Source organism: Lycium ferocissimum, chromosome 4, assembly GCF_029784015.1.
Source record: "Lycium ferocissimum isolate CSIRO_LF1 chromosome 4, AGI_CSIRO_Lferr_CH_V1, whole genome shotgun sequence".
Classification (NCBI taxonomy): domain Eukaryota; kingdom Viridiplantae; phylum Streptophyta; class Magnoliopsida; order Solanales; family Solanaceae; genus Lycium; species Lycium ferocissimum.
The window spans coordinates 21,582,951-21,597,259 of NC_081345.1; the positions used below are offsets into that span (position 1 = coordinate 21,582,951).

Consider the following 14,309-nt stretch of genomic DNA (forward strand, 5'->3'; position numbering starts at 1 on the left):
AAATAAATATCGATCCAACAAATTCACACACCTATCAACCTGCAAAACACAACAAACCTAAAATCAATAAAATATAAAATATAACAAAACAAAAAAAAAAAAAAAAAGAAAAAAAAAAAGAGGAAAAAAGTCCCACTAAAAACTAACACTCTAAGTAGATTTATTATTTCATATCAGTAATTCAATTAGAAAAGCCTTAAACAAAAATCAACAACACAACATTTTCAACTAAAATTAACAAAAATAGGAACGCACATAAAAAAAAAAAAAAAAAGTAATAACAATTGATATTCTAATAGCATTTCTAACTGAAAAAGATCTGAAATACATACCTGAAACATAAAATCTATCTGAAAATAAGAAAGTTAAAAAGAAGAAAAGAAAGAGCAAATTAAGAAGGCTGAAGCTCTAAAATAAAACGGAAGATATAGAAGGAGGAAAAGGGTTTTTTAAGAAAAGAATTAAATTCTTTCATTGCAAGATGAATTCATCATAGACTCTTTATTACTATCATTTATTACATTTCTTTATTTATTGCCTTCAAGGCTCTCCATTTTGTAAGTAACGCTCAGCTACTGCTCTTTATTATATAAAAATATATATAATTGTTATTGTCTTTACATAAGCTTTTAAATATAGATAATATGAAGAAAAAAAAGAAGATAAAAGATAAATAGGAATGGTGTCCATAGAGAGGGTATGTACATCACTTGTATATACTGAAACATATTATATATATATATATATATATATATATATATATATATATATATATATATATATATATATATGAGGGAAGATTCATTGCTTTTACTAATAAGTTTAATACAATGTAATTACAATTATTATAAGAGAAGTAATGGCAAATAATGCTATTAAATGGTGAGTGAGACATTTATTATATGTGGGGGAATGAACATTTAATATTTTATTTATTTAGTAAAATAGATAATGAAGAGAAAATGCCAAAAAATTGAGAAAAAAGATAAAACTAATGGAGGCGAATGTAGACGTGCGCGCATATCAATATTTACGCGAAACTTTTATATTATGTATAGATAGATAGAATAGACTATTAAGGAATAATTTAAGCTTAAAGTTCATAAATCAATTTTTGAAGGTAGTATTATCATTCAGTTCTAGGGTTATTTTGATTTTTTCAATGTTTCAGTTTGGGCCTTCCCACTTAATTATATATACGTACTTCCATGGATAAAATGTATAATTCATTGAATAATAATTTAATAGTATGTCCGCTAGTATTCTTTGGCAGATGAGCAAATCCATTAGCATGATGCGTAACGGTTTGTTCAATTATAGCTGCTATATTCATTAGACTTGTAAATGCTTCATCTGTGAAGAATCCCAAAGGACTTAATAAAATCTGAGCATTTCATGTGTCCACGTTTATATTTTTCAAATTTAACTGTTTTTTTATCTTTATTAAAATTTATATTAGATGTTTTATGTTTTATTATATTTCAATTTACAGCCGGAGCAAAACTGTAATCTAACTTGGGAGGTAGAAGTTTCCCACTTTTAGTATAATAATAATAATAATATGATAACTGATCCACTCCAAAATTAGTACTGGTGATACGGACCAAATTCGGATGAGTCTAAATCGCCAGTACTGCTGATTTGATTAGTCAACAATAATACTCCGATAAACTGTTCAAGTAAACCACGGAATGTGACCATCAAAGAAACTTCTTGTGGTGCAAAGTTTCATTTATTTTAATCATAAAGACCTTGACTCAAGGTTATAAAGAAACTGAAGAAAAACTGTATTTTGCGATCACATTTTCTTAGTGAGTTGTTACCTACAAGTCAAAATTCATCATATAAAATCAGTAAATTTATGGATTCCGATGATAATGAAGTGGTAATTGATCTTTCTCCGGTCATCCGAGTCTACAAAGATGGCCAGGTTGAACGTATTTACCGTCCATCTCACGTTCCGCCATCACTGGAAGACTCAGACACCGATGTTTCCTCCAAAGATATCACCATTTCATCATACCTCAAAGCAAGAATCTATATCCCAAAGCTCTCAAGCACCACAGCTAATACTAAACAAAAGCTCCCTATCTTAGTTTATTATCACGGTGGCGGCTTTTGTGTAGGCTCCACTTTCTCTTTCCTCGCTCAACGTTACCTTAACCTCTTAAGTTCTGAATCTAATGCTATTATCCTCTCTATAGAGTACAATCTAGCTCCAGAACATCCTTTGTCTACAATTTACGAAGATTCTTGGACAGCGCTTCAATGGGTCGCTTCTCATGTTCTTGAAAATCCGAGAATAAAAAAAGAACCATGGTTGATTGACCATGGAGATTTCAATAAAGTCTTCGTTGGTGGCGATAGTGCTGGAGGTAATATAGCTCATCACCTGGCACTGAGAGCTGGTATTGAGTGTTTGAATGGTAAAGTTAAAATCTTGGGTGGGATTCTTTCTTTTCCATACTTTCTATCATCGAGCCAAAATAGGAGAGATGGTTTGTTAAGTAAGATTTGGATGTTTGTAAATCCATCAGCTGAGAATGGAATTGATGATCCAAAGATTAATCCTTTAGTTGAAAAAGCTCCAAGATTGACAGAGTTAGGTTGTTCGAAGATGTTAGTGTGTGTGGCCGAGAAAGATGAGTTGAGAAATTTGGGAATACACTATGCAGAAGCTGTGGAGAAAAATGGGAAATTAGTAGAGGTGGTTGATGTTGAAGGAGAAGGTCATTGCTTTCAAATATTGAATCCTGAGGGTGACAAAGCCAAAGATTTGATAAAGCGTATTGCTAAGTTCATCAACAGTGAAGCCTTCATCAAACAGTGAAGCACAACCGTGTTTATGTATTCATAAGTAGCTAGTGAGGAAATAAAATGAAATACTACCTCTTTTTGGGAATAAATGGATTTCTTTTGTGTAAATCTAAGACTCTATCAGTAAATCTAAAATTTTGCTTGTGTTTCCATTATATCTAAATCTAAAAGATTTTAATCTAAAATTCATGCCATGCCATTCTGATTGACCACAAACGATGTCACAAAATCAATAAGTTAGAATTGACTTGTTACTAAGTTAGAATTGACTTGTTACTAACACTCATTCTACGACTCGAAGCGTACAACCAGAGAGTAGATGGGCCATTGGTGGAGGTGGACTTAATCTTGTAAAGAAGAAATATCAGTTTTTACACCCAATACAAGCAATTGTATCATTCCATATAATTTACGTATGAACTCCGATAATTTATGTTCTTTATCACCTTTGAGAAATCAGAATATGCAGTAGTATGTGTACCAAATACCTTGGTTCATAGACAGTGGCGAAGCCAGGATTTTCAATAAGAGGGTTTAAATTATAAAAAAGTAAACATACGAAGAAGTTAAAGCGGGTTGATGAGCTATGATACTTTATGCTTTGATGATTTGACAAACTCCACTCAAGGAACCAGAATGCAACTATGTGTTTGAGCTTCAGGGGGAAGAAGTGAGAAATCTGGTCCTTAGGGGGGAATACAAAGTACGTTTTTTTGTCATCGTCAAAAAGGGGGAAATTGATGAGTTATGATACCTTATGTTTTGATGGTTTGACAAACCTTAAGGAACCAGATATGATCTGGTTCACTTGTTGAATTTTGTCAACCTCTTGATACCTCATATACTGTTATGTTGGCATGCTCCTTGAAGAATCAGATGCAATTAGTCACACTACACAAGCTGCAGGATATGTTCATATATGAAGGACCAGTATGTGTTCAGAGAGACCAGATGAGATCAGGTTCCCAACAGGATATGTTCATATATGAAGGACCAGATATGTTTTCAGAAGGACCAGATGAGATCAGGTCCCCAGCTATTGCTTGGTCAACTGTATAGCTATAAAGCTACTAATATTGCAGACTAGATATGTCTTCAGAGGGACCAGATGAGATCAGGTCCCCAAGCTATTGCTTGGTCAATCATGACAATCAGAAAACTACGACATTGCGGCGGTGTAGCAAGATAGCAAAAGAGTTATTGCGGCCGTTTAAGAACAGATGAGGACTAGGTCCCCGATGGTTGAAAAGTCAACTCTACAAATAGAACTCTACAAATGTCTTGGAAACCGTTAGCAAAGATGCGGAAGTGCAACAAGACATCAGAAAGGGCTTAACCAATGGTCCAAAGTTTATGGGCTATCACCTTAACTCTCTCCCTCTACATATACAACATCATGCTCGAAAGTGAAGACTCATTCTTGCACAATCAAATTGCTCATATCCTAAGTGCAAGTCTCTACCTCTTGAGGTGCTCTCAAGAGCAAAGCTCCAACAAATAGAAGGGCCAGTTCTCATAACTGAAGATATTTTAAGTCTTTAGGTTTGTTTGAGTCATTGTCTTTTGTTCTATAAATTGTGAACCTACTCTTCTCTTTTAAGAAGCTGTTTGTAGGTATTTTGAATTCTCAGAAGTTGTTTATAGCTTTTGAGTGGTACATTAGGCTACAATTAGTCTAGGTGTATTAGTTGAATTCTCAGAAGTCGTTTCTAAGCGGTTTACCTACTTAAGCTTTTGAGTGGTACACTAGACTAGAGTTAGTCTAGGTGTATTAGTTTGAATTCTCAGAAGTTGTTTGTAGGCGGTTTACCTACTTAAGCTTTTGAGTGGTACACTAGGCTAGCGTTAGTCTAGGTGTATTAGTTCGCTTGGCTAGAGGTAGTCAAGAGTTACTTACAATAGGGTGTATTGTAAGGGTTGAGGGGTTATGTGAGTTAATTCCTAGGCTGCAAGAGTTGTAATCTGAAGTTGCTTGGTGTTAGTGGAGTTGAAATCTTACGTGGTAGGTCGTGATTTTTAATCTCTTGCGCAAGGAGTTTTCCACGTAAAAGTCTTGTGTTATTTTCTTACTGCACTGTCTCAGCGAACTAGTAGATAACCAGATCCCTTCATACATTGTTTGGTGAATGCACAACCTCTAATAGGGGTTCAATATCTACTATATATACATAAAAATAATTATAACCATGTATAAATAGTGTTTTTTTTTTCCGGCGAAGGGGTTTCGGATACCCCTCGGCCCTATGTGGCTCTACCCTGTTCATATATAGGTGAAATTCAGATAAAGAAAATATGTGTTGATATTTAAGCTAGCTAGGCTCTTGAAGAAATATTATGGAGGTAAACATGGAAATTGGAACACACTCAATACATTAATAATATATATGAATTACTCCACTCTCACCCGAGTTTCTTTAGGTGACGACAAAAGAGACTTCTAAACTGATCACACCTAGTAAATAATGGCATGCATACGCATTGTGAACTTGGTCACAAATAACAATGCACCTAAATATCCTGCTAAAACTCATATAGATAACACAACATGCACCTTGTAATTTATTTTCAAACAATCTGAAGAGAAAAAAGGGCAGTGGCTAGCTATTGCAATATGCTCAATAGCAATTTTATTTTTGTTCTGATCACTTGTTCTGAATGAAAGAAGCATAATGCATCATCATATCTTTAGCTTTCTCAGTTTCAGGTTTGTATATCTGGAACGAATGACCTACTTTTTCAAGTTCAATGACCTCCAATTCTCCTTTCCACCCGCCTTTCTTCACACCTTCAACAAATTCAATAAAATTTTCTCTGGAAATGTATTCATCCTTCTCCGCTATACATACCAAAAGTCTTGAGCAACCTAACCCTGATAAACTACGAGCATTTTTAGCAAGTGGATTAATCATTGTGCTATCAATGGGAGACAATCCTGATTCTAATGCTGGACAAATGTTGATCCAAATCTTGTAAGGTATACCCTCCCGATTGATTTTTTCGATCAAGAAGTAAGGGAAAGCAAGAACATATTTCCACGCCCCAATTTAAACTTTCTCCACCAGCCCTCATTGTCATGGTAAAAACTATATTGACGCCAGCACTGTACCCAACTAAGAAGAATTTACCAAAATCTCCATAGGTTCTTAACCACGGGTCATAATTGGTAAGAGTGGTAGTGGGGTATTTATTAGCGTGGGACGTGACCCACTGAAGTGCAGTCCAACAATCTTCGTAGATTGTTGGCACGTCATTCCCTGGGGCTAACCTATGGTCTACGGAGATGACAATGGCGTTTAATTTAGAAGCCAAGAGGATCACGTAACAGTGAGTTCAGTTGAAGAAAGCGGATTCGATAACTAGTCCTCCGCCGTGATAATATATTAATATGGGAAGTTTTTGGTCAGAAGTGGTGTCCTTTGGAAGATAGAGCCTAGCCGAGACAACAAGCGAGATGGTGGTGTCTTTGGAAAATGAGAAAGCATTTTTTACAATAAATAATAAACTAAATAAACTGAAGAGGCCTGCTTGAGATATTTTTGCGATTACATTATTGCTTGCTCTAGTAGTTCGAGCCTCCTGCCAAAAATAAGATGAGGGGTGTCGTTTATTAAGCTAGACTAGAAACTAGTTGAAAAAAGAATAGGACAAAACGATAGAAGTATATCACTACCAAAAACAAGCTATTTATCTACGTGGGCTTACCGAGGGACAAATTTCATGTCGCTATTCCGAGGGACTTTGCCACGGCGGCCCTCGGAAAATTCAAATATTTTAATTTTTAACTATTTTTTAAAGATACCGAGGGACATCCCTCGGTAAATTATACTACTTTTTTTTAAGTCAACATTTAATTGACTATACCGAGGGACTCTCTCGGTACATATAAAAAACAAATTAAAATTTTTGAGAGAGACCCTCGATAATATAAATATAAATTTCTGAATTTCTGTTTTCCTGTACCGAGGGACACCATCAGTATATTAATATAAAATAAATGAAAATTAAGTAAAATGTACTGAGGGAGTCTCTCGATAAAGTAGATTTAATTATTTTCTTTTTTAAAGTATCAGGGACGTCTCTCGGTAAATTAAATATGTAAATTTGAGTATTTAATAAATAATTATTTTATATATTTTAAAAAAAATAGCGATGGTGTCAATTGGTAAGTCCCTTGGTAATTGTTTAAAGTTTTTTTTTTTTTCCTTTTTTCATTTATATTACCTTTCTAGACTTATCCTGAGAAAATTAAGTAGTACCACTTATTTATTATACTGCGTAAAAGTGTATAGTGATAGCACTCTAAAGAATGTTATAAGTGATAAGTTTAAAAAGTGATAGTATAAATAGAAGTGTTTTTAGTGGCATCCTGAATAATAAAAGTTAATGATTATTTAGCTTATAAATTGACAACGGTTAAATAGCTTATAAATTGACAACGGTTAAAGTGCATTGTATTAGAGGTATTGTTAAGTAATGTTAGTGAATGATAAGTCTATTACATAATAATTCCAGTAAGTAGAAGTATATTAGTGGTATTCTTAAGTAATATTACTGATTGATTAGCTTATAAATTAATAATTACACTAAGTAGCAGTACATTAGTGGTATCTTTAAGAAATATTATTGATTGATTAGCCTATATGTCAATAATTACAATAAGTGAAATTGTATTTGTGATATTCTATTATGTTACAACTACTTAATGAGTCTGAATGATTATCAAAGATCTGTAACAAAGTCTTAATATCATTAACATGTTGATTAAAAAATTTCTATAAAGATAGCAGTTCACCACTTCCTCCATTTAATTATCGTTACCGCTATGGCATCCCCCATCATTATCAATTATTGTCATCGCCCACCATTATTAACTATCAGTACCCACAGCCACCGTCATTGTCAATTACTACAATCAACGTACAATGCCACTAGTCACTATTTACAATCATCACTACCAACCACCATTTTTACAACAATCATCGTTCATGCCTGCCTGCAATCACCACAATCAATCACCACTATATATCGTCAATCGCCGTCATCATTCACCACTATATATCATCAATTACCGTCATCATTTACCAACATTATTAACTATCACTATCAATCGCCACCACCAACTACTACCATCAACTTCTACTACCAGCATTCATTACCACTAGCTACTACCGACCATACCACCATTAGCCGACACCATCTTCAATTGACACCCATAACACCACCTCCAGTCATTTCCACCACCGACCTTCATATAATATTTTGAAAAATATTTTATTGATAACATATTAGATTTTGTATTGTATTAAATTTCATACTATTTTTTATAAAATAAAGACATATTTTACACATTCATACGTCGTAGAGCAAACAGTTTTAACTCTTAATAATGTAGCATTCAAACCTTAACACAACATCTTAATATTCATATGTGTATTTAGATTCAGACATATAATTCTTAATGCATATCTTAATATTCAGATGTGCATTCAGATTCTGACGTATTAATCTTAATAAAAACAAATAAGGCCTTAGTTATTTTCAGAAAACAATATTATGAAAAAAAAAATGTATAAGTTTAGTGATTCTTGTTTTGTTTGGAGATAATTTGATTTGACATTTCCAAACAAAATTTTATTTTCACTATTTTATGATAAATTCATCTTTTATTAAAACAATCTCACTTTTGTCTTAACAAATATATAAAATATCTTTTGTTAAGTTAAAATTTTATTCACTAACAAATGGAGACCACTGCATTCAGGCTTGTAAAATCAGAACTTCCTTAAAAGTCTCATACATTAGCAGTTAGATACAAGGCAATTTGAGTATTTTTACTGATATCTGTCTACTGCTATAATGTTATACTGTAGTAGTTTGTTGTTGCTAGACCCGTAACAGAGAAAAGTAGAGGTTAATCTTACCTATCACATTATTATTTATGTATTGGCTAAGGAGAGTTGTAAAACATTATCTTCGGTAACTTAACATGTTATATGCAAGAGCATTTTCCATTTGATTAACGAGGAAGATTCAAGAAATTGGTATTGGTGTGAATCTCATGGTCATGAACAATGAACATAAACCGGTGTTGGCTTTATTCCGGACATCGGTTGGGCAGCTTGCTAAAAAGCTACTAAAGTAAAATGAAGTTATCTTGTCTTTTTTGTTTGCCCTTTTCAGAATTTCTTTTATACCATTTGTTTATATACTAAATTTTACTTTTTATGTAGAATCGGTATAATCAAGCGGTGGACGAGCTCATTAGAAGTCATTCGACTAATGATCAAGGCAATACAATCATGTCATCGGAGGAACAAACTATCGCCTGTTGGTTGGACGTGGTCGGCGGCGTGAATAAGGGAAGAGCGTACGACCTTTGCTCCGAGAAGAACTTTCACCGCCTCCAATGTGGATTGCAACGTATAGGAAGTTCTGCCACTGTGTCAAATGAGAAGCTTAAGGAGATGCGACACGAACTTCAGGAACTTGCTAGGAATTATGAGGAGCGACGTAGGATAAATCTTGAGTCAGATGTCAAAGAACTCAAGGGCCAAGTGTGTAACTTCATCAAGTTTCCCCATTCTCTGCCCCCGAGCCCTCATCATGATGATGGAGAGGATGTAGAGGGTGAGGAGGATCAGGATCATGGAGATGACGGGGATCAGGAGGATAGAGAGCATGGAGAGGCTGAAATGGAGTATTAGGTAGGTGTCCATTATTATTTTTGTTCTAACTTATGTTATTTTGGATTGTTTGAAGTCTAGTGGGATGCTTTTGATATATGTTTGCATAACGTCGAAGTTGGTTGGATTCATACGTTGTTTGTTGGCTTAATTTTAATGTTTGAATTGTTTCAGAGTATTTTTATTATTGTTTTGATGGCTATTATTAGTTGTGTTTCTGTTTCTATTGAATCAACTATTGAAATCTTTTTTATAGCAGGTGGTGCAGTAAAAAATAGGCACTGCTTGCTAAAATAATACCAGAAATACTGAGGGACTTACCGATAGAGTCCCTCGGTGACAAGTGTAATTGCAAATCTCAGATTTTTAGGTTACCGAGGGACGTCCCTCGTTATTTTTCAAATATCAAAGTGCTTTTTATTTAGCTTACCAATGGACATTCCTCAGTAAAATGAAAAAATATAATTGTTAAATATTTATATTTATCAAGGGTTGTCCCTCGGTGAATTTAAAATTTTAATTTGATTAACGATAATATACCGATTAAGTCCCTCGGTAAATAATGTATCAATATTATATATATTTTTATATATATATATATATATATATATATATATATATATATATATATATATATATATATTTTAAGGTCGTCCCTCGGTATATTTAATTTTGCTTGAATATGAGGGAAGGAAGTGCCGGGGATGTGTGAGGGTCTCCATCGGTATTTGTCGAGAGTGTCCCTCGGTATTATTTACCAAGGGTCAAATTACCCACAAGCCTAGTACCGATGGCGTCCCTCGGTAAATCCTAGTTACCGATAAACGTCCATCGGTAAACTCCCTAGGTAAATCAGGATTTTTTAGTAGTGTATTTTGTGGTATGATTGATTATAGGTAATGTAATCCGCCGAAAGAATTCAACAATAAAAACATTAGACAGATATATTATCAGCATTAGTAAATATTATCCATCGAAGAATGTCACATTGGTAAGCGTGCCTTCAAACGGATATATCCACCAAATATAGTTTCGCCATGCATGCTAACCAGTGTTTTAAAAGACCGGGTGTAAGACGGGGCGTTTTACATATGCCTCGGCGAGGCGTAAGCCCCGAGGCACGGGGCGTAAGCCCTATGGATATTTAATTTTTAGTATTTCATAAAATAATATAATTACAATAAAAAAATTTAAATAGGTAAAACTACATAAAAATAAAAGAAAAATGTAAATATGCTTGATCCTCACAAAAACCTAATCAAAAACGCCACTTACAACTTGTAATTATATATAACATAATTTTACAAGTATAAACAATACAATGAAATGAAAGCTATTATGAAATGCTAATCAACTCTAACATCTTAACTTTCAAACAACGAAAAAATCACAATTTCTTAAAACAATATTACTATCATACTATTCATTTTATCTCCCTATAAGCAATTAATCTATAAACTTGATCAGTATTATAATTAAAACGTAACTCCATCATGAATAAAAATAAAATTACTTTCAAATAGCGAAATAATAAAATATGATAATTTTGATACATAGGGCAAAAGACCAATGACAAATGAAAATGTAAAATTCGCCTATGTATTTTTTAAAGAAATATTAAGTGATATTCACCCTCATGATGTTCTCAAATAGTAAATATGCAATACACGACTTCTTATTTAAGTTACACCCAATCTTCTTATTTGTATAGATGAAAAACTATTAAGTACCATTCATTTGTTAAAGAATTATGAGGGTCAACGATTTTAATTAAGGAATTCAACATATAATTTGTGTAAGAACTGTTAGGTGAGCCCCAAGCGTTGAGTGTTAGGCGAGTTTATGGTGTACAATCTGGCGCTTAGAGCGTAAGCCTTACAGGAACTAAGCCTCGCACGAGAGCCTCCGGACGTTTTGCCAGCGCCCCGTCCCAAGGCGAGCAGCGGGGCGAGTCCCAGAATTGACTTTTAACCCGATAATAAACAAAAATATGGGGCTAAAAATCCATGCATTAGGTGAAATTTTATTGAAATTTTATTCTATGTGTCAATCAAACAAGAATCAAATATCATGGATTGGTGCGTAGTTGTCTAGTTGATCACGTGTAATGTGAAATAGTTCATTGTGACAGTATCTCTCCATATTATGCTGAGCATTTTAATTTCTTGATCTATGTAAAAGTAGTTCTTCGGATTTGAAATGCAATTAATAATCTTTTTTTTAAGTAGAAATTAATTTATCTTAAATTTTTTATTTCTTTTGAGATATGTGTATATAGCACAACCCGTGAAGATCTCGTAGTATCATATACATAGCACAACTTTTGGCATTCTGTAAACGACCGTGCAAATTTTGGCATCTGTAATAACAGTTACAAAATTTTGACAGACAAGGAAGGAAAAGAGGAAGAATACATTCCGTTGAAATAGATTATATAAGATCGCACTTGTTCTAAAGGTTATATACCTTTTACCAGAACAAATGCAACCACCTGAATTAGATAACGGTGGGTTTTCATTGGTGGTATCTTAAAAAATAATTATAAATTATTTTCACTCATGGTACACTTTTTACTGGATTTTTTTGTTTTAATTAATCTATTTTCACTTACGACACCTTTTCCCTCATGGCACTATTTCAAAAATACAAGTATTTATCTTTAATATTACAAACTATATAACACTATCGCACTAATTTGAAATATTACTCCTAATTAACATCAAACATAATAAGAAATATGTCGTAGATTTAGTCTTTCTAGTAGTGTAACATATTTTAAGTTATTGGTATTATTTAGAATTGAATTATAACGCCGATGTGCCTAATTTGAAAATATCACACACATAATATATCATTCAGCCACTTTAAGATACTGATTTGCTCAAGCAGTTAAAGGTAGTGAGTTAATTCTAAGTCATTAAACATACCAGAGCAAACAACTCTGGCTCTAAAATAACATCACTCACGTATTCATATTGGTAAAAGAAAGTCATTATGTACCTATTTAACATATTCATTAAGAGCCTTTAGAACAATAGGAGATACCTGGAATAGCATTCTATAACAATGAGCACTGATCATCCTAGGATGAGACATAATTTTGATATTTATCAACGCTTATAAAACGACATTAGTGCATTGTTTTGACATATATATATTGAATCTTTATTGTTACTTTTGATAACTCAACGTTGGTTCACTTTACTAAAATATTTGTAGTTAAGGTTTTCAACCCCATTTCATTAGATATTATTTGATAGCATCTCTAGGAAGTATTTTCATACACGGTCGACTAAATTTTTACAAAACTAATATACATAATTGTCATGACATCATTTATAACTAATTATGTAATATAGGCTTAGAGCAGACTAATAAGTCTAAACTATCCATTATAAAAGAATGGTGACATGTTGTCGTAAAAGAAAGGAACGTTGACGTTAATGCGGCTACAATTTTATTTTACATGTTCAACATATATTTCTCAATAATTTCGCTTCTATTCTAGCAATTGCGATGATAAATTATAATTCATTGTGAAATTAACACACAATCTGCTTCGTTGATGCTCTACTTGAAGCATATCCATACAAACCATAAGGTGGAGTGCTTATGAATTCAATAATTGATCTTCGTAGTAAATAGACCACCACAGTTTGTTAATAAACATTTGTACATGTCTCTATAAAGCATTTTCTTCCAGTATCTACATTTTAACACAAAGAGTTACAACCTTTTAAGGGCTCTTTCATGAAGTAACATATATAACCAATGACAACTTTCATGAATGAATATAATATTTTGAGATAGACGTCTTCATAAAGGAACATTGCCTTACTTGAAAAGACATGAGACCAACCTTTGAACTGATAATTTCATCAATTAGTCACAAAATTGAACAATTATTGGTTCACTAACTACCAAAAAATCTATAAGGTTTATAAACCAAGAAATCTGCCTTATTGTGGCGACAAAAGTCGCCACAAAAGCCTCATAAGTTGCACTGCACCGACTTTCCCATCGTTGGTAATACTTTTATAAATAAAGGTTATTTGTGACGACAACCGGAAGTCACCACAATAAGTTGGCATTGTGGCGATATATATCGCCACAAAAGGTAAGCAAGCATGTAACAAAAAAATATCTTACAACACTGATATTGGCCTAGTCGCCACTGAAATAAAACCTTTAGTGGCAACATGGTCGCCACAAAACAAGTTAACTATCAGCAGCAGCTTTTATCTCGCCATGTATAATCTTTGAAGCCTTGGTTTGATTGGAAAATGTCGCAATACTTTGTGAGCTACTTTCTTGCCTTTGTGTTCTTCTGACTTCCATCTGAACTTACCACACTTAGGACATGATTGAGCATTGACATAATGGCGCCAATATAGAAAACAATCATTCTGACATGCATCTATTTTGGTGTACCCCAAGCCTAGGTCACAAAGTACTTTCATAAAAAGATTTGGGTACAAATGACCCCTCGAGAAAAACTTCTTTAAAGAAGCTCGACAACTCATCCATCGATTTGTTGCTCCAATGATTAAGGCACTTCAAGTGAAGTAACTTAACAACAAAAGACAACTTTGAGACTTTTGTGCAACTAGGATAAAGTTCTGTCTGAGAGTCTTCTAACAATTTTTAGAACTTTGTTGCATGCACATTTGGCTCTTCATTTCCCTCCGAAAAAATAGTATTATCCTCCACATTTGTATATCCACAAGCATCGTGAATCATTTTAGTAATATCATCCTCTTCAATGCTATCATCTTCTACTTCATCACTACATGTGACATTAGAACTTTC

General features: G+C 33.4%; 1 protein-coding gene and 1 pseudogene across 1 annotated transcript; one reads left to right on the forward strand and one right to left on the reverse strand.

Annotated features, from left to right (window-relative positions):
* Positions 1–1,759: 1,759 nt before the first annotated feature.
* LOC132054457 (2-hydroxyisoflavanone dehydratase-like) lies at positions 1,760–2,972 on the forward strand. The gene has a single exon (XM_059446462.1). The coding sequence runs from the start codon at positions 1,862–1,864 to the stop codon at positions 2,828–2,830; it is 969 nt and encodes a 322-aa protein (XP_059302445.1). The 5' UTR covers positions 1,760–1,861; the 3' UTR covers positions 2,831–2,972.
* A 2,487-nt stretch (positions 2,973–5,459) lies between these two features.
* Positions 5,460–7,653, reverse strand: LOC132053816 (2-hydroxyisoflavanone dehydratase-like; annotated as a pseudogene).
* Between the last annotated feature and the right edge of the window lie 6,656 nt (positions 7,654–14,309).

Coding starts and splice junctions, on each gene's coding strand:
- LOC132054457 (XM_059446462.1), top strand. CDS start 1,862: ATGGATTCCGATGATAATGAAGTGGTAATTGATCTTTCTCCGGTCATC.